Raw genomic sequence first — 20,252 nt, forward strand, 5'->3', positions numbered from 1 at the left:
GGGGCTGCAGCTGCAGGGCTCAGACTGGGGAGGAAGCTTCTGGCTCAGGAGCAGGACCGGCCACGGCAGCTCCAGCTGAGGCAGGGGGTGGTGGCAGTGCCTGGTGGCACGCAGGGATCACACACACAGCTTCTCCCTGGGGCGGCGAGCCCATCCAGGCAGGGGAAGCCATCTGCTCACCCACAGAGAGAGGAGCAGAGCTGTGCTCCAGAGCTGTGCTGCCTTCTCATCCTGGGGGGAAACCAGCATCCCAAAGACAGACCAACAGTTGTATTTGGGAAGCCTTTGCAGTCTCAAGTACCACTGCAACAACCAGGCGCAGCCACCCTGAGGACACAGGCACGAGGGTCACAGAAGGAGAGCTGTGCCGTGGGTGTCTGTCCCCTTTGCCAGGCTGGGCAGTGGGAAAGGGCGAGTGTCACAGGAGCTGGCAGGAAGGCAGGAGGGTGCTCTGCACCTCCTCCCCACCACACTCACTCCTTAACTCCTGTGATCTCTGGAAAGCCCCAGGACATTTTCTGGCTAGCAGAGTGACCTTCGGGACAGGATGAACCCACAGGAATCTGCCTTTTGTTGCCAGGCAGATGAAGCCCCTCATGCCATGGGGCCAAGGAAGCCCCAAGGAAAAGGGTGCATCACCCTGGGACCATTGGCTCTGGGTATCCCTGTCTGGAGACCCCCTGGGGCATGGTGGGGCAGGGGCACATGGTGCAGGGGGCTGGCATGCTGGCTGAGCTATTCGTGGTGGGTAGCGTTGCCCAGCCACTCCAGCTGACTCATGTCACGTCAGGGCCAGGCTGGCTTCCCAGTGGCATAAAGCCTCCCCCCGACTGGTGGCACTGGGCCGAGCTGCAGCCAGGGCAGGCGGCGGCGGGGGGTGCGGGTTATAAGGTTACACTGAAGAAAGAGCAGCTCCCAGCAGGATGCTCCCCTCCCTGGCTGTGTGCCATCTGCCTGCCCAGCCTCAGCTTGGCGCCTGGGGATGTTCCAGCTTCATCCCCCATGCAGGGGCCTGGAGGCAGCCCAGAGATGGCAGGATCTGGCTGCGGGAATGTGCTCTGATGGTGGGGTCCAGCTGCAGGGATGTGCTTGGACAGCAAGGTCTGGCTGCAGGGATGTGCTCTGACAGTGGGGTCCAGCTGCAGGGACATGTTCTGACAGCAGGAGTGAGCCGCGGGGGTGGGGGGTGGCAGTGGGTTTAGTCCCCTCTGCCTGGGCAAGTGTCACCAGGTCGGTGGCACTAACAGCATTGTTGTCCTACCCAGGCCTGCCCTGTGGGCTAAATCTTTAACCAGATCAAGGGTTTAACATTATCAGTGGTTGGAAAAATGTGGCACTGTTTTCCTGGGGCAAAGTATCTTGATCCCTGCAGAAATCCCAGAAGCGGCTCCTTTTCCTAGGTCTCACTCAGCAGCTCCCTGGTGCTCACATCTGGCCCTTCGGCATGAGGACCTGCAGGACCCTCTGGGGCAGGGAGCAGCCCATGCCCTGGGGACAGCCTGGGCTCCCAGCTGGCCCCATCTTCCCTCCAAAATCACAGTTTGCCCAGACTCAGTGCACCAGCATGGTGCCAGCGTCAAGGAGCTGGCACTTCCCCCTGCAGGGTATACTTGGGCACGGATTGCCCTCCTGGAAGGTAGAGCAGCAGGAAAACCACCGCTGGAGCAAAAACCTCCGTGTCCCTTCAGGGGGACCCCCCTCGCTGGCACCACACTCCCCTCACCAGCCCTGCTGGCTCCCCAGTCCTGGAAAGCCTTCCACAACCCCTGCTTAGAGCAGGAGCAGGATGATTGATCATCATTATTAAGGCTGGAGAACGGTTTCTGTGCACATCCAGGAGATTCAGGAGCAATTAGTCACCCACTGGTGAGGGGGGGCCAGGCTGCCCCTCTCTCCCTGCTGAGGTGGGAGCCCTCTGCCACCCGAGCGAGGGTTCGAAACAGCTCCTGGCACTCCTGGCGCAGCCGGAGGGAGCCCTATCTCCCTGCAGGCTCTATCTGATGGGCGTGCTCCCTGCCAGCCCTTCCTGGGAAAGGGCATTGCTTTGGCAGTGGCACAGATCCAGGGCAGGGATCAGACCTGAGCTAACCCCGGCACCCCCAGGGTGTCTGATAGGGGGGAAGGAAGAGGGTCTGCAGCCCCCAGCCCCATGGCAGAGATTTACTCCTGCCCAGGGTGATGCACCTGCAGCAGCTTGTGCTTCTACATGGCGTGGGAGCAATGGAGGGGCTGAGGGAAGGGGTGCTCATCTCCACGACAGCGGGTACCTCCCGGCAGCCCCTGGCACAGTGGTCCTGCAGGGCCGTGCCAGGCACAGCTCCAGCCAGGGGCTCATCTGGCAGCGCTGCAACAGCAGGGACATCGGCGGCAGCCAGCTGCTGGCTGGGAAGGGGGGGCCATAATGATGGTCCATCTCAGCAAAGGTAGCAGAGCATGAAAGCAATTTCACACTTTATTAGACAATTCAGGTGCCGGCTGCGCAAGCCTGGAGTGAGTGCTGCTGCTCATACCCCCGTTCCTGTCTCGCAGCCCCAGGGACACTCTCTGTGGGGCGCAGCCCTCTCTCAGGCCATGCAGCACCGTGCTGATCACAGCTGGCAGCATGGTGAACAGGGCCAGCATGGGCTGCCAGTGGCCAGGCTGCTTCTCGTGGGCCACCCTGCTCCCACACACGGGTGGGTGCCTGGGAACAGCGGGAGCCAGCTCTGCTTGGCAGTGATAGTGAACTCGAACCACCCCGCTCCTTCTGGGTCCCCCCTGCTCCCCTCCTTCCCTGCCCACTGCATCCCTGCTGCACCCCTTACTCCCCTTCTGGCACCCCATGGTGAGGGGATGGGTCTGGATTTGGGAGCTGGGGCTTGGGGTTTCCCTGGCAGCTGCTTTCCTCTTGTGCTTCCCTGCCACCTGAGCGCCCCAGCAGAGCCAGCGGGCACATCAACACCTGGGCACACAGCCATCCTCCCCGTGACCCAAGTGTCTCCATTTGGAGATGTTCTTTGTGTCTCCCCACCTTGCCCATGGCCACTGCCGTGTGGTTGGGGACCAGCATGCCCCAGCAAAGCAGGGGAGAGTGGGGTCTGAGCTGCCACCACCCTGATCTCTGGCACGCATCCAGGCTGGCACCCTGCACCCTAGGGACATGGCTGTGTGCTGTCACACCCCGCGGGTGGATGGTATCCAAATGCTTGTATGTCCAGGATATGAATCAGCCTGGACAGGAGTGCAGCAGCCACTCCTGGACAACACCAGATGCCCAGCAGGCTGCTCCGGTAGCCAGGCTGTGCCAGTGCCAAACCCCTCGCAGGCCAGCCGGCAGGGTGCAGGCAGCTGCGCCTGTCTGGTTCCACTGCCACCTTGCAGAGCAGCCCCAGGCATGGCCTGTCCCCGGCCTGGCATGCATTTCCCTCCCCCTTGCATGGCTCTGCTATCGCAGTGCCAAGCCACGGCACAGTGGCGCCCAGCCAGGGCAATGCCTAACCTTCACCTGACCTCCCGGCGAGGAGCCGTCCCTGCCCGGCTGTCCCCCCATGCCCCCAGCGACGAGCATGTTCTACCAGGCCAGCCAGAGCATTCCTCCTGGGAGAACCTGTCCTTGCCAGGCTATTTAAAGGCACACTTGTGCCCTTTATTCCCCCTCATGTTTAGGCTGGAAGAGCCCTGTACCCTCCGGTGGCTCTGAGGGGGCACTTCCAGCCTGTGGGCAGCAGCAGGTACAATGAGTTTGGGGGAAATCATGGGAGAAGTGAGGGATGTCAGCACCCCGTGTCCTGCAGCCCAGTACTAGCCCATGTCCTCAGGACAGACCCTGTGGGGAAGGTCTCACAGCCACTGAGGGTGGCGACAGGACTGGTGGGTACTGCAGAGCCCAGCTCACTTCTTTGGGTCCAAAGACCGAAAGAGCCACGCGAGCTAATTTCCCTCTTCCTAGCAAGGAAGTCCACAGTGTGCTTCAGCTGACACCAGGACCTTGGGGTAGGCAGGGCACCAGTGCCACCACCACTGGGCAGAGTGCTGGTCCTGGCTGGCTCAGCTCACCAAGGAGCCTCTTGGTGCCTTGGCTGCACCCAGCTCGGAGCACAACCACGTTACCTGGCAGGGAACAGGCGGCCAGTGCCTGACACAAGCAGCGTGTCCCCAGTGTGCTGCCACCTCCTGCAGAGCACTGGCATGTGACATGCTCATGTACATCTCCTGGTGGAATGTGCACGGGATGTTTCCACCTTGCCTTTCATGCCAGCCAGCCCTGGCAAGTGCTAGCAGATGGACATTTGATGGGTAGAGCAGGGACCTAGGAGAAGCAGCAGGATCTAGGACACCTCGCAACAGCCTGTGTTCCCCATGCCAGCTGCAAGCAGGGCAACGAGCTCCTTCTGGCCAGCACTGACATGCAGGCAGCACCGGCGCTGGCTGAAAGGAGGAAAAGGGGAGCTGTTGTTTCAGAGCACATGAAATCCAGAGTCATGATGAGTGGGACAGAGAAAGCCCAACCGGTTTTATAAGCTACCTATCAAGTCCTGTCCACCCCAGGTCTCCTTCCAGCAGGCAGATCAGGTCACAGGCAGCAGGAGTTTCTTGCTCTCCTTGTCCTGCTGTCACCTTTCACCCTCTGAAGGGTCCCAGGCACCCATGGGCTGTGGAGCAGGACCTGCCTGAGCTGCTGACTCCTGCCATCGCCTGTGCTGGTGCAGGGCTGATTTCATCTGCACCCCACTGAGCTGGCAGGAAGGCGACCTGGGAGGCAAATCCGACCTGATGTGATTTGATTAGCAACGGAAAAATCTGGAGGAGCCATCAGCACCGAGCTGGAGGTGTAAACCCTGCCGTTGTAGGGCTGGGACTGGGCAGCCAAGCCTCAGAAACAGAGCCCCTGTGCATCAGGCCTCGTGCCCCCAGCCTGCCACTTCCCTGGCTGAGGAGCACATCGGCCCTTCCCCAGGGTGGGAGCATCCCCAGGCAATGTCCCCAGCTCTGGTGATGCCATCCCTGCCCAGGTTTAGCTGGGCGAGCATTTGCCCAGGGCTTTCAATGGCACCTGGGCGGAGGTAGCAAGCCCCCATCCTCCCTGCAGATAAAGCGCCAGGACCCTGCAGGTATGGAGGAGGGTGAGCCCCACAAGGCAGCTCTGCCCCAAACCAGGCACCTGGACCCACATGTGTGGCACACAGCAAAAGCAGAGCAGCATCTGGGGCCTGCCCCACCTGCCTGGCACCCACCCCATCCCTCCCCACATAGTGCAAGCTTGGGTGAGGACATGCCACCTCTGCCCGCCTGCCCAGCCCACTGCCACAGCTGCAGGGCAGCACTGCGGGAACCTGGCCCAGCCACTGTGCCGCCAAAGCACGTCCCGTGGGGAGCCCGTGGGCGGCCGAGCGTGCTGCCCCCCGGCCGGGCAGGGCGCAGGAGCCGACGTGCCAGCGCTCGCCAGCCGGGCCATCACACCTTTGATGTGGGAAGCGGCAGGTGCCCAGGGCAGCCGGGACGACGCCAGGCTGCTGCACCGGTGGGTGTCTCCGTGCTCCACTGCCCGCAGTGGGCGAGGGGTGGGCACAGTGGCTGAGCTCTCCCGCAGAGGTAGCGCAGTGCCGGTCCCTGAAGGCTGCAGCCGGGAGCTCCTGAATTCCCCTCTGACAGCATGTCACTGCTGCCATGGGCACAGCTCCCTGCCCTGAGCCCCACCAGCATCAGAGCAAGCCATGGGGAAGCTGAGGCACAGAGCTGCGATGCCTCGAGCAGCAGTGGGAGGGAGCACAGTCTCATCCTCAGACTAAGCCTTAGGTCAGGGACAAACCGACACAGGTTGGTTCTCCCAAAAACCTCTTCCATGGGACCTGTGCTTCTAGAGAGCATGTGTGTGTCAAATCGCTGGAAACTGGCGTGGGTCAGCAAGGGGGACAGGGAGTCCTGAGAGCCCTGGGAGCTGTGCTCCTCATCCCCTTCCCTGAGCAGCGCTGGCAGGGAGGGAAACACTGCACAACTTTTCTCCAGCCACTGCCCTGGCCCGGCCGTGCTCACACAGCCACCACCAGCCATCCTGCCTCAGGCTGCCTCCACGCTGGCCAAGGACATGCACAGTCCATGACAGCAGCAAAACCCCTCCTTGGCCTGCCAGCACCCCAAAACCAGTGCTCCCAGTGCCCTTGACTAGGCACAGTGGGAAGCAGGCTGGGCAGTGCTGCCACCACACCGGGCTGCCATAGGCACTGCGCAGCCCCACAGCATGGCTCCATGCATGGGGTCGGGCTCATCTGCACAGGGTGGACAGAGAGACAGTGTAATATAGTATAATGTCAGCATCACAGTCACATGAAATAGCATCGGTGGTGGACAGAGCACTTCTTATCACCAGAACTCAAAGTGCCTCTCAAATGGGTCAGTAGCATCAGCCCCACTGTGCTGCACGGGGAAACTGAGGCCAGGAGTGGTGCTCGGTGGCCAGGAGGGCTGGGGAGGACCCCAGCCACGGTGCTCAGCCTGGCACCTCCCATCGCTGGTGGGGTGGCTGGGTGCATTGTGGTGCCCTTTAGCAGGACATGAAGGCTGCGCTGCCGAAGGGACCACAATGGCACACCAGGGTGGGCACCCAGGCAGGCGTGACACCCTGGTGCAGAGTGGGGAGTCATGTCTCCAGGGCTGCTTCGCCTCTGTCTCTGCCCTCAAACCAACAAGTCCCCTGAGAGCCCCTTCCCAAGAGCACCAGACGCTCCATGCCAGGCTGAAGACCCCCTCTGCAGCATTGCAGCCTTTGCAGCTTGGTCCTGATCTAACTGGGGACAACGCTGTCTCACCAACCCTAGGGAAACTTTTGTCACTGACATGGATTTCAGAAAATCCCAGAAAAACTGCAGCCACCTGCCCTCACTCCCTCATGTTCCTTTCCTTTGTGCAAACACGAATGGGACACGGCACCCTCACGCCTACCCATCAAAATGTGCCTCCCAGTTGCCACCCCTTGCACCCACATACTCTCGGCCATATTCTGCCAGCAGCCTCCCACTGCCTTCCCGGCCCAGGGCCACCATGGCTGCCCCCCTCCAGCATCTCCCGTGCTGAGTACCCAGGTGCCAAGTGGATGGCTCTCATCCGATGAAGCCTGTGCCCTTGGGTGCCAGGCTGGCTATGCTCACACAGGCAAGCTCCAGCCCATGGGCTCCTGCACAGGGACAGTCACCAGGTAGCTGGAGGGCACATAGCCCCTCTGGCCGTTCACATCCACCAGGCTCCACTCCTTGCTCCCCTTCTTGTCGTGTGGCTCCAGCACTACCACGGGCTGCCCTGCCTGGAGGCTCACCTCCTGCGGACTCCTGGCTGCAAAGGAGAAGCCGGCGACCACCTGTGAAAGGCAGAAGGAGGGAGAAAGCCCTTGCTGGACATGAGAGTCAAAGGGAGAAAGGACATATATGGCAGGGCAGGACCTAGAGAGGACACAGAGGCTGTTTCCAATAAGGCAGAGCAGTACTGCCATTGATGGAGGGACACTGGGGACCCCACCAAGGACTTGCTCTGTCCACCCCATGTCCCAGCAAGGCAGACATCAGCCTCGTGGGGCACACAGCCAGGGGCTCTGACACTCCCCTGCTAGGCACGTGGCTGCACATGTATGACCACATGTGTGCTGGAAAAGCAGGTCCTTCCCACCCACACGCTGCACGCAGAGTGACTAACGTGGAGCTGGTGGGGTTGCTAGGAATGGCCACAGGGGGTGTCCCACACTCTCACCTGGAAAGCTGGGGTGAAGGTGGCCACCTGGGGCTGGGCAGCTTCAGGTGACGCATATGAATGTCTCCTTCTCTCTGTGCTGCTCTCCAGGGCTGGCATCTGCATCCCAGGCTGCTGGCTTTGTACTGGGCAATAGGGCTGGAGTTTTCCAGCAGGCACAAACCCTCGGGGACCTGGAGGACATGCACACGCACAGGTCATGGGGCCCCACTGCCCGGCACATGTAGGACTGGTTGGAGGAGAGAGGAATGATAGCTTGGCTGTTGCCTGTCATGGCACAGCAGCCCTGTTCAACCTAGTCCATCACTAGGGGATATCCAGCAGCAACCCCCCCGGAAAAGGGCTTTCAAGACGTTTCTGTGTGAACAGTTCTCCTTTCCCAGCCATGATGAGCCACGAGTGCTCCCTCATGGAGAAACCTGAACTTTACAGCTAACGGCTACGGGTGCAGCTGGCAATGCAGAGGTGGGTTTGGGCTGAGCAAACCCTGGAAGGGAGGACCCGGTAGGCAATGGCCTGCTGTTTCATCCAAGATGAGGAAGTGGTTCAGTTTTGGTTTCTGACTCTGGTGCTGAGACAGGGAGAGGCTGCCCATAGCACTCACAGTACCTCCAGCATCCACCAGCCATCTGCTCGTGTTTCCCTTAGTGTCCACACTTTGCAGCAGAGCTACAATCTGTCCCCTTTGCAAGGTCAGGTCCAAGTCTTTGCTGCCACTGATGTTGCTTGTCACTTGGTAAAGTTTGTCTGGGCCGTGCTTGCTCACAAGGGAAAGAACCTTCCGCTCCTCAGCAGGGTTCAGAGGCTGCTGGAGAGCAAGAGACACAGGAGCACTTGATGAGACAGGCAAGAGACTGAGGCCCTCCATGTACGTGTGCCCTCCTTTCTGCAGGATCACATCCCAGTGACAGGTTAGAGGAGAAACTCCTTCATGCTATCTGCTCTACCTCCTGGTTTGGAGACGAGTGTCCAGAACCAGAAGAGCTGAGACTGTTTCATCCCTGGTTATTCCCAGCCAGCTGCTGCCAGAGGCTTCAGGGAAATACTGTGGCTGTGGCAATGTCCTGTGGTACTTTCTGAGCCATCCTCCCCCCAAGGAGATGTGCTGCACTGGGAAGCCACAGTCCTACCTCTTCATCCAGGTGCCCTGAGACACCCCTTCTTAGCTCCTACCTGTGTCACAGGGCTTGGTGTGACTGTCTCAAATGTCTGGCAGAAGGTACGGAGCTGAGCACCAGACTGCTGCAAGGTGTCTTCCACCATCTTCCAGAAACTGGGCAGAGGCATGCGGCCATGGGGCATCTGTGAAGAGAGACCCAGAGATCAGAGTGAGCCCTGGAGAGGGAAGAGCTGTGGGTAGGGTCAAAAGAAAAGGAGCAGGAAGAAAAGAGGTGAGAAAGAAAGACCTTGTCACTAGAGACACACCTTGCATCTAGGATGTGGTTCCCTTTGGCAGGGGGAGCTGCTGCTCTCTGGCTTTGAGCCCACTGCTAGGGGCAGGGCAGTCACACGTGGGGCTCTTGGGCTGTACCCAGCCTACCGCAGCAGACCCTGGGTCCTGCTGTCCTGCCCCAAGCCCACAGTCCATCCCACCTGACTAAAAAGGGACACAGGTGGATGTAGCACCAAGGTAGATATCTGCAGCGTAAGCATCCCAGACTAATCAAGGGGAATCCACCCTCATGAGCAGTGCCTGAGAGGTTATCTCCATGTAGCTGCATCTTGTTCTCACCTTGGTCATGTGTCAGGACAGGGCCATGCTCTGCCCCAGGGCTCTGGACTGACCTGACCCACTGCGTTTGCAAATGTCAGGCTCAGAGCGAGCTGTGCAGTGAGGAGCCCTGGCAGATATCTCCCAAGGGCTGGAGGTTCAAGGGATGATCGTTCCTCAGGCCAGGAGTTGTCCTTCTCCCCCTTGCCTTCCCAGCACAGAGCTCTCAGGAGCTCAGAGTTAACACTGATCTCTCACACAGCACATCAATAAGTTACCAGCGGTGTCCTCAAAGAGCGAGCAGGACAGTTCCTGGTAGTGAAGGCACAATTTTCCTTCCTCCAGTCAAAACGGAGGAGAGACCACTTACATACGCTAGACAGGGAGCTGTGTGTCTGCAAGGGCAGGCTTGGGCTACAGCAAACCTCCAGCGCCCAGCCATTCAAGTGATGTCCCAAAGCGTGAAGAAGGCAGGTCTGGCTCAGCATGTGTGCTGGTTTGGGCACACATGCCAAGGGTTCACTCTCACCTGCTCTAACTCCTTTTCTGCCTGGTGCAGGATCTGGGCAGCCAAGTCCCGCTGCAGGGTGCTGAGGGAGCACACTATCTGCCTCAGGAGCTGCAGAGCCGCCTGGTTGAACCGTGGGAGCTCGGCAACGAGCAAGGCATTGATGGCAAGGTAGGTGTTCATGGCTGCCTCCTCATCGTATGTCACGCTGCCCATCTCACTCTTGCGCTCCTGGATTTCCTCATAGTCCAGCAGCTTGTCCAGTCGCTTCTTGACCAGCTGTTGTGGCCCCACCAGCATGTCTGAGAGGCTGCAGAGGGGCTGGCAGACCAGCCTGTCCAGCCGTTGTTTCTGTGGAGTGAGAGAACCCAAGTCTCCACATGAACCCGCCAGACAGGCCCAGCTATCTGCATGGGGCACTGTCTTACACAGAAGAGGCTCGGGGATGCATTGAAGGGCTTGTATGGAGTGGGGAGCATCTGAGGCATCCTTCCTCGAAGGCACACAGATTGCCAGCCAAAGCAAACCCTTGGTAGACGGCAGTCATGCGTGCCACGATTCAAAACTTGTGCTCCACAAAAATGAGGGGGTAGGGCCCTCACACGCAAGGTCCCATGGGCCAAGGTGGGTGCTGCAGTGAGTGTCCCATGCAGGTCACAGTGTCCTGGTTTAATGGAGGCCCTCAGCCCAGGGACTGTGTGATTATCCCATGTAGCTACCCTCCCTCCCTGTGCTGGTGCTCCCTGGGGATGCTGGCATCCAGGGGTGAGGCTCAGGCTGCCCTGCCACACTCTTCATTTCTCAGAAAACCTCCCTGACTGCATTCATGGTGGCAACCACTGCCCAAGAGGGAGTCCTGGAGAACCAAGCAGGGGTGGTGGAAGGAGACAGATGGGAGACTCTTGGGCTCCCAAAGGCAAATACGGATGCCCACAAAGTGCGGCTAGGTTGGGCTGAGGTTTGGTGGCAAACACCATGTATGAGTCAAACATTACGCCTGGTTTCCCACCATCCTGTGCTCGGCTGCAGCCCTACCTGCATGGCTGGCCATGAACATGTCAGGGCCCTGAAGGCACAAATAGTCTTTAATGGCCCAGACCAGCCTCACCTGGGGCCATCACCCACACCCCTGCCCACAGCCCATTTAAGGGCCTTCAGCTGCTACTTAAGCATTGCTGTGGGTGAGCTGGTTTCTGCCTCTGTCTCCTGGGTGGATGCTGAACTTCTGCTGTAGGTAGCTCAGCTCCTGGACAAGTCTGTCAGATGGACCCTGCAGTTTGCCTCCAGCCCTAGATTAGAATTGTGCTGTAGCCATGTGTCTGGCCCTGTCTCCTTTTGTTTCCTGGCTGGACCCTAGAGCTGGTTCTTCACTTTGTGTGTCTGGGATTGCTGATGGCCCCTGTTACCTGCCCCTTCATGCTGAGGCCCCGGGGGCTGTGACTGTTGGTGAGGACACTGCCTGCTTTGGGGTTGCCCTTGGGTCTTGGCTGCCCTGCCCTGGAGCCAGCCCCTGCTGAATCCTGGCAGAAGGTGTGAGAGCAGTGCTTGGCTGAAACCCTGAAGGAGGTATACAAGGAAGGAGCACTCACAAACTCTGGGAAAACAGTGCAATGGAGGTATTCTGCAAAGCGGCGGTACTGCTGGGCAGGTCCCTCATTGATCTGCAGCTCACACTTGTGTGGGGTGGGCAACAGGAATGCCTGGAAGGGAGAAAGCCATCAGACTTGACCTGCAGAAGCTGCCCAATGCTAGCTAACCCATCTGTAACCTATCCCCGTGTTCCTAAAGGCATGCCAATGTCCCAGCCTGAGTGCTCTGCGCTAGCAGCCCGGGGGGGCTGATGCTCTTGTCTGCAAGCTAGAGAGCTCACTTAGGTGTTCATAAACCTCTCCCCTTGAGCAGAGGTCATGTGCTGGCTTGAAAAAGCACTCCGACTCCAGCAAGGTGGCCAAGGCTGCCCCAGCTTGATGTTGCCTGGTGCTTTGATGCTTGGGTTTGCTGCTCCAGGAGCTCCATGGAGTTTCTTGTATTTGTGTACAAAATCTTCCCCCTGCCTCTGCATGGAGAGTAAGACTGGTGGGAAAGGAAAGCAGCTAGGGATGGTTTGGGTGGAGACCTTCCTCTGCTTTGAAAGACTGCTCTAATGTTAATTCTGTGGGCAGCAGCCTCCTTCCTGCCTAGAGGCAGACTTTGACCCACCACCTCTAGACCCTGAGAAGGGACCACTGAGCTCCTAGAGCCCCAGCCTGCTCCTCCTGGTCTTCACTGCCCCTTGGAGCACTGTTTCTGCAGTCAGTCCTGGAGCAGTTTCTGTTTGATTCTCATCAACCATGGCTGCCATGGGCCTCTCGGAGTGCCCTGATCTTGGTCCTTAATCCTGTGTTTTTGCCTGTGGTCACGTTTAGGAGACCCTTGCTTTGTAGTCCTCCTTGCCGTGGGAGGGACTGGAGTCAGAAGCATAAAACGCGAAAGGGACTGACCGTGACCGAGAACGGTCAGTTTTAGGTTAATGGTTGGACTAGATCTTCAAGGTCTTTTCTGTGATTCTATGACCCTTTGAGCAGAAGGCAGCAGCTCTGAGACCTGTGTGCTCTTCCTCAACCCTACAGGGGCTCTTACACAAGCAGGGGTGGCTGTGATGATCTTGTATGCACCAAGATTTGCCTCTCCTTGTGGTGGGGGCACCGGTACAGACAGATGCACAGGAGGGAACTTCCCGCCAGCACAAAGAGAGTCCAGGCTGTCTCTGCCCTATGAGAACATGTCTTCATCAGCTCCTCAGGATGCCTTTGAGAAACTTTCAAAGAGGGAGAGACAGTGCATGCATGCAGCCCCACCTTCCCCCACCACCACCTTCCCTGAAACTGCATCCAAGCCCCGACATGACTCCTAACCACAGCTTATTATCTAGGCTGTCCAGCCTTATCTGCAGACACTTGCTGTCCTGGCTGAAGCCAAGAAGTTGGCTTGCAGAGATGCAGCTCACCAAGGGGCAGCACCAGGCAGGTCCCCAGGAGCACTCGATGTCTCAAGGAATGGTCATACCCTGTCCTCCTCGCTAATGCCACATCTCACTGTCATACAGATTGCCATCCTCATGTTTTCTATTCTAATCCTATTTTACCCACTCTTTGCGCTACAGAGAGTCTTTCTGTCCCCTTTTCCTGCTTCCCAATCCTGTATGGGGAGCCCTTGTCAATATTTTAATGACGAGGTCTTTCCAGCCCTTGAATTGCTGCTTTCTGAACCCTCTGCCATTTCCTGAGGCTTTCCTGATAACAGTGTCTGGAGATTTCAAGTTCTGCCATTGCTCATACTTTAATTTCCCTCAGATGCCCCAAGGAATTTCCATGAGAAAAACACTGCAGCTACTCAGCCAGGTCATCTCAGAAGGGAAGCTTGTTGTCTTCCTGATTTGGGAACACTCCTGCTTTACATCTGTTTACGCAAGAATTCCCAGGCTGAACAACACTTAAGCCTTCTTAGCTATTTAATGCCTTGAAATAATGATCATTTCAAGGACTGATTACTCTCAGATGTAACCCAGCTCAGATTGTGTCAATGAAGCCTTGACTTTGTTTTAAGCTCAGCTGGACCCGAGCAACCCTTGGGTGTTGCGCAAAGCCCCTGGCACAGTATCTTCAGCTGAGAGATGCAAGTCACTGAACATCTCCAAGTGACACTGGTTTCCACAGGGCTTGAAAGTATTTTGCAACCCCAAGAAACAGATCCTGAGGCCTGCATCGGCCCAACCCCCTGCAAGTTATCAAGGTTTTACCTCTAAGTGGCCCAGGTAGGATGCCAGGTTCTCCTTCAGCACAGCCACGCTGGATACCACACACTGGAACTTCTCTTCCAAGTCATCGTACTCCCTGTCCTCTGTCTGCAAGGCAAGGGGCAGCTTATCCCAAGCACGGGCAGGCCAGCAATTCCTCAGGCAGGGCTGATGCCTCTCGCTGGGTGCCAACAAAAAAAGCAGCCAGCCACCTGCCTGAAGCTCACAGTGCTGGGGACAGGCAGGGGAGACCCTAAGAGGCCCCAGGAATCTGAAAAAGGCCAAGATCTAGGGTGCCTGGGATGCATGCAGAAACAAGACTTTCAGTGTGGTTGTGGTGATGGGAACACCAGGGTGACTTTCCTTTTGCTGGGGTGCCTGAGGATCCTGTGGGTCCTCTGGGGCCCTGCATCACTCTGAGGCAGGGACCAAGGTGTGTACCTGCATCCCTCCTACCCTGCTGGGACTGGGGACCAGGAGCCACCCTCAGGCTGCTCGAAAATGGGACTATGTTCATGTGACAGCACGGGCCACCACTGGGTGTCAGCATTGGCCAAGCCACCTCAGCTCCGCTCTCCCCGTCCCGCTGGAGGGGTGTCTCGGGAGGCAGCAGAAAGCCCCAGGAACGACTCAAGGAGAGGCAGTGGGGTGCAGGCTGCCCACCTTGGGCACGATGCCGGCCTCGTGCATGAAGAGCCGGCTCAGCCTCGTGGTCTTCTTGGCGATGGAGTGTGTGTTGAGGCGTGCAAAGCGGTCCCGCAGCGTCAGGTGCTCGGCCTTGTTGTATTTGGTTGCTGCCTCGAGTCGGGGCACACAAGGTGGGAGGAAAAAAGATCAGAAGAGGAAACTTCAGGGCAGCATCCTCAGCAGCCTGAGTGGGCAATGCGAGTGAGCAGCACCAGCTCCAGAGCTGACAAGTCACGATCAATAGAATAAGCACAATCCACATCAAAGAAGGGCAGCCCCAGGGTATTACGTATATGGTACTATGAAAACCAAAAAGAAGAGTAAGCTTCCATTTGTGGGGAGCCTTATTTCTCCTATCCCAAGGGCAGAATTGTTCCTCCCTATTCCCCAGCTCCAGGAATGCAGACAGACCGGTTTTGTGCTCAGCCCTCTCTTGCCACCCTGCTCCTGCAGCCTTCAGGTTTTGCCCAGCGTGGCATTTGCAGGACCAGAGCAGTGCCAGGAGCTGCCTGCACGAGTCTGTGGCTCCACCAGGCAGGATGGGCAGAGGGCAGGACAGCTTTGAACTGATTTAAGTGGGAATTAGTGCAACACCAAGAGGAGACAGCTGGGGTTGGGCTGGGGCTTCCCAGACGCCGTGGCCCTTGCCTGCACTGTGCCCCCTGCCCGCTCACCTACTTCTCTGCGCCGTTTGTACTCGTTGATGTTGGCGTTGACCTGGGCCATGGCACGGACGGCTGCCTGCAGGGCCGGGTAGGCGCTGGCACTGGTGGGGGTGTTCTCCAGGATCTTCCCCAGCAGCAGCGGGTATTTGGTGACCCTCTGCACTGGCATCACCAGAAAGAAGCTGAGGTCTGACGCACCTGTGTGAGGCCTGGTGGAGAGCGGAATCACTCAAGGTCGGTGTGGAGGGCTGCCCTCCTGCCCTCCACTCCTCCCAGCTTCTCTGCGAGCATTCTGGGGAGAAAGCAGCACCTCTCTAGCTGCAGGGGAGCTTTGCTGTCGTGGACCCACAGGGAAGCTGTGCCCAGCAGCTGTCGGGGGGTTTCTGGCTGTGAACCCCTACTCCCTGCCAGCTGCAGGGCCACCCCCCAGGAGTGCTGGCAGGGGGACGCTATCCCTGCCAGTCACGAAGGCAGTGCCAGCCCCGGGCGGGCACCCTGCCTCCCTGAACAGTGCTGCCCTTGTCTAGCTAGGAGGCACGGGATCAGCGCTTGCTCCGGGGGCAACAGGGAGGGAGGGTGAGGGCAAAGTGCAGGCAGACTGCAGGCAGGACTCCCCTGCACACAAGGCATTTCTCATTTGGGAGTCACATCACCAGTACCCTGAAACAGAGCAGCAAATCCCAGCAGCTCATCTGCTGCCACTCCTGCTTCTTCTGGCCCCAACAACGTTTATGACCCCCCCAATAGCTCAGGAGGGGTTTGGCAGGTCCCCCAGGACCAGCCTGTCTCTCTGGTCAAGCTGGAAAATAAATATGTGCCCTCCCTGTGCACAGCCTCAGGCTGTGGATAAGGCAGGAGCCGCAGGTGCCACCCCATCCCTTGTTTTGGGGTCCACCATAAAAGATCACCAAACCTGTAGTGCCCCTTTGGCAAGTGACCCCAAGGATGCAGGACAGGCTGCCATGAACTACACCAGGCAATGCCACAAAGATGATGGCCGTGATATTACACTCAGCCTGGTGGCTTGTCCAGAGAGGAGAAGGGCAAGACCAGTAGGTAAAACGGGCAGAGGGAGGTGGTGGCCTCAGCAGCAGGTACCTACACTGTCGCATTCAGGGTCTCCAAGATCTCCTCCTGCAGCCTGGGGTCCTTACGGTAGCTCTCCACCAGCAGAAGGGCATGCTCATAGCTGGCGCAGTAGATCTTGTAGACGGTCTCCATCTCCTCCTTGAACTCCTGGAAGACAGTGCCTGGGGAAGGAGAGTGAGGCTGGAAAGGGTGGTCCTTTCCTATGGCCTCAGAGAAAGGCAGAGGTTTCTCCACAGCCTGCTGGAAGGGTGAAGCCAGCAGAGCATTGCCAGCCAAACATGTTGGGGCAGTGCTCTGCACTCGGGACACCTCTGCTAAGCTGGGCCTGATGCTGCCCACCCCTTCACTTTCTGCAGGCTGGACGGGTCTGCCTTGCCCCTGTGGGGTGAGTATGGGTGGCTGCCTGTGGATGGTGGTGTGCAGGCAGCAGCACTTCCCGGAGCCAAGGGAGGGACAGGAGGTGTCAGGGAGGGTGGGCTGGGGGCTGAAACCGGGCACAGTGCCAGGCAGTGGCACTGCCAGCACCAGCAAAGGCATGGGTGGGTGCGGGTCAGCTCTTGGCACTGCACCACTTACAGATGCAGAGCAGCTGCTCGTGCTCCTGGGTAGCGGTGGCCTCAAGACACTTCAGAAACCGTATAGAGACATGGAGGATGTCGTCAGTGTTAGAGAAGAGTCCCTCCAGGTCAAGATCAGGCAGCTGAAGGGAACAAAGATGCCCCAGGGTAAGCCAAATATATCAGAGGTGGACTGTGTGTTCTGAAGGAACTTGCCCTCCCAAGCACCTGCATCCTTCCAGCTGCCCCACATGACAGCTGAGGAGCTGGAGCAATGCTCTGTTTCAGGAGGCACTAGGGATGCTGAGACCTGGCTGTGCTCCTGAGTGGGGCAATGAGGCCCTTCCATGTTACAGATGCAGGGTTAAAGCCATAGGATAGCTATATGGGGTCAGACCCAGTGTCCACCCAACCCAAGACCTTGGCTGATTGGGGGGAGCCCAGGAAGGTGGAAGGTGAACACATGATGACCTCCTTGCAGTGATCCCACAGCTCTCAACAGATGCACCCTGCAGTCTCCATCCCCTGGGCAGGGGGACATACCCTGACTCACCTGCTTCTTCTGGAGGTGTGCCCTGATGTCCGACACACAGAGCTGGATGTTGTGGACATAGCTGGCCTCAGTGGTGATGAGCTCCTCCACAGCCAGCCGCTGGCTCAGCTCCATCCTGTTGCAGGGCATCACCTCCTCGTAGATGGTCTCTTCAGTCTCAGCTGTGTCCTCAGCATGGGGCCCGTCCTCTGCCCCCTGGGCACTCGCCATCTTGGCAGGACACTCTGCAGGGGGTGGCAGGGGGTTAGGGACAGGCTATGGCAAAGGCAGCTCTGGGCCCACTGCTTCAATGCCCAACCTTGCTCAGTGCCTGTGCTCCCTCCCCTGTGCTGTGGGCACCCCACAGCAAGTCCTTGGGGACACTCAAGCCATCTGCATTTACAAGCGAGATGTAGATGACACTGCAAAACCATAAAACCATAAAGCACTGCAAGCCAGGAGCCGGCTGGCAGACACCCACGTGTGGCAGGCAGGGACTTGCCACACACACGTGCCCAAACTCCAGCGACAACGTGCAGGGCCAGGGTGGAGGCAAGGGGAGCCCCAACTGCAGAGAGGGCCCTGGCAGCACTTACCCAGCACTGGGACTGCACAGGGGCTGGTCCCTGAGGGCAGCGCAGGGTTTGCCACCTCTGCTTCTGCTCCTTGCTGCCAGGCTAGCTGTTCCCTCCCTGCCTTGGCTGTTGGTGCCTGGCACATTGCCTCATGTTCAAGAGTCTTATTCAAAGTACAAAGAGTGTTTTTGCAGTGCTTGAACAAGAGACATTTCTGTGACAGGGAGAGCTGGTTTAAAAGTGACGGGGATGGGAGGAGATGTGGGCAAAGCCACAGGCACCTCTGCCAGAGACACTTGCAGCTCCTGGTGTGTAATGCCCATGCCCTGCCCAGCACAGCCCGCTCCTCTCTCCTCTCTGCCTGCAGAGAGTACAAAACATTGGAGCAAATTCGTGCCATTTGATTCCCAGGGAGCATTCTCTGCTCTAACTGATACCGAAGAGGATGGAGCAGCTCCTAAAGCATCACAGATAGTGCTCGGTCTCTGGCAGAAGGCCTTGAGAAAGAGAATACACAGCACAGCCCACGCCAGTCCAGCACACAGCTCAGCCAGACCCAGATCCCAGCCAGGGGAGGGATGCTGCCAGGCCACCTGCCTGTGGAGGCGGAGGAGGAGGTGAAGAGTGAAGGGAGGGCAGAGGTGGCTTGGCAGGATAAAAGCGAGACGGCACAAGCAGCAGCACAGGGAGGGCGGCTCTTCTGCTGCCCTCTGCCACCCGCCCAGCCAGTGCCAACCTCTGTGCTCAACCATCAGCTGGACTGCAACATGCCAGGTGCCCACTTCGGTGGCTGCAGCCCTGGATGCCTGCAGTGAGAGCAGGGAGAGGGGCTGGCAGGGCAGCCCGAGCCTCCGCTGGGCGAGGATCCAGCTAACAAGTGATTGCAAACACCAGGCAGGGCGAACATCCCCTCCTGGCATATGCCCACTGCTGCACTGGAGGGGAGCAGGGCTTGGCACAGCAAGCAAATGCATGTGAGAAGGTATGGGACCTTCATCTGCCTTACAGGGGCATGTTACCCTGCCAGCTGTCACCCCTGCCCTCTGCAGATTTGGCTGCTGCCCCTGCCTGTGGCATGGCATTGGCTGCTAGGGGAGCAGGAGACACTTCCCTGTGCCCCTCTGGGTGCCTCAGGGGTGTCCAGGAAGGATGCCCATCAAGGACTGTGGGACAAGCCCAGCATCCTCTGCCTGGGGGTGACAGCAAAATCTTTGTTCAGAGGAAGGGCTGCAGTGGAGGCAGGTGGAAAGCCCTGATGAGACCCCCCCCCTGAGCCCCGGAGAGATGCCCTGCAGCTCGGGGGCATGCAGGCATTGGGGTGTCACTGGTCCCTGCGCCAGCATCTACCAGAGCATGCAGCTGCTCTGGGAGGTTGCCCTCCAGCTGGGGAAGCCTCTATCCCTCCCCACCCCAGCCTGAAACATCAGAGGAACACTGGAATTTTCCAAGACCGAACCCAAGCATTTCTGGGCAGCGTTGGACCAGGCGGAGGGAGTAGGGGCAGGTTTCATTCTCGAGCTCTCCTCCCGGGCAGCTGCCTGCCCTCGAGCCGTCACCGCTGCCTCGGGGGCTCCGAGCATCCCTCTCCGTACAGCGGGGGCCGGGCAGCGCCCCCCCCCCCCCCAGCGCTCCGGGGACGGCGGGGCCGTGCCGGCCCCGAGCGCGCAGCCCCGACCCTGCGCCCCGCGGGACGCGCTGCGGCACCCCCCTCCCCTGCTCCCCCCGCCGCTCCGGCCCCGGCGTCGCCTCCGCGCCCCCAAACCCCGCTGCCCCCCCCGCCCCTCCCCGGCTCTTACCTGCGGCGGAGGCAGGGGCTGGCTGCGGGGAGCTGCGCCCGGCCGCGGCCGCTCTCCCGCTGCCCGCGGCAGGTTAATGATAAACCCGCTGCGCCGCGGCCGGGGCGGCTCGGCCGGCGTGGGCAGGACGGGCCCGCCCGCGGCCCGCAGAGAGCCCGCGGCCCGGGGAATGCGCAGCCCGGCGCCTGCCGCCGCCGAGCCCGGCCCCCGCCATCCCACTCGCCGCGGGCTGGGCCGCGGGAGGCGGCGGCCGCGCCGCCCTGCGCAAGCCCGGCCTAGCGGGGGGGCAGGCAGCCGGCGAGGGGGGCAGGCGCGGAGGGGGGCAGCGGGTGTCGGGGAGCTGGGCAGAGCGAGCCGGGGGACTCGCTGCAGCGGCGGGGCGGGCGGCGGGGGGGACAGCTGTCATCTGCAAAGGCAGCTGGTCCCCAAGCGCCGCACCTGCGGCTGTATTAGCCCCCGGCACGGCAGCCGCAGCCCCCCCTTTTCCCCTTGCCCGTCCTCAAACCGTGGGCAGCGCAGGCAGCGGCACCCCCGGCGGCGTGTGCCGGGCAGCGGCTCGGGCTGCGGAGCAGGGGATGCACCGGCTCGCTCCTGCCATAAGTAAACAGGGACAAGTGTTCAGCGTCTTCTTATGGCCTCGC

The 20,252-nt window shown here is 59.5% G+C and overlaps 1 protein-coding gene across 2 annotated transcripts; it reads right to left on the minus strand.

Moving 5' to 3' along the window:
• Positions 1–4,464: 4,464 nt before the first annotated feature.
• On the minus strand, positions 4,465–19,845 carry ARHGEF37 (Rho guanine nucleotide exchange factor 37). 2 transcript variants are annotated; one of them, XM_074916028.1, is made up of 13 exons: positions 19,612–19,845; positions 17,262–17,485; positions 16,728–16,851; positions 16,165–16,312; positions 15,072–15,271; positions 14,374–14,504; positions 13,714–13,818; positions 11,525–11,635; positions 9,957–10,286; positions 8,890–9,018; positions 8,326–8,521; positions 7,717–7,889; positions 4,465–7,330 (listed from the first exon to the last, which is right to left on the minus strand). In XM_074916028.1, the coding sequence occupies exons 2-13, from the start codon at positions 17,469–17,471 to the stop codon at positions 7,121–7,123; spliced, it is 2,067 nt and encodes a 688-aa protein (XP_074772129.1). In that variant the 5' UTR covers positions 17,472–17,485; positions 19,612–19,845; the 3' UTR covers positions 4,465–7,120. The 2 variants fall into 2 exon arrangements, with proteins under 2 accessions (XP_074772129.1, XP_074772128.1); XM_074916027.1 differs by having other exon boundaries at positions 8,326–8,524.
• Between the last annotated feature and the right edge of the window lie 407 nt (positions 19,846–20,252).

This window comes from Athene noctua, chromosome 12 (genome assembly GCF_965140245.1).
Source record: "Athene noctua chromosome 12, bAthNoc1.hap1.1, whole genome shotgun sequence".
Lineage (NCBI taxonomy): Eukaryota > Metazoa > Chordata > Aves > Strigiformes > Strigidae > Athene > Athene noctua.

Coding starts and splice junctions, on each gene's coding strand:
- ARHGEF37 (XM_074916027.1), bottom strand. CDS start 17,471: ATGGCGAGTGCCCAGGGGGCAGAGGACGGGCCCCATGCTGAGGACACA. Junction 16,313..16,727: donor CGAGCAGCTGCTCTGCATCT/GTAAGTGGTGCA, acceptor CTCCTTCCCCAG/GCACTGTCTTCCAGGAGTTC. Junction 7,331..7,716: donor CCTTCACCCCAGCTTTCCAG/GTGAGAGTGTGG, acceptor TGCCTTTCACAG/GTGGTCGCCGGCTTCTCCTT.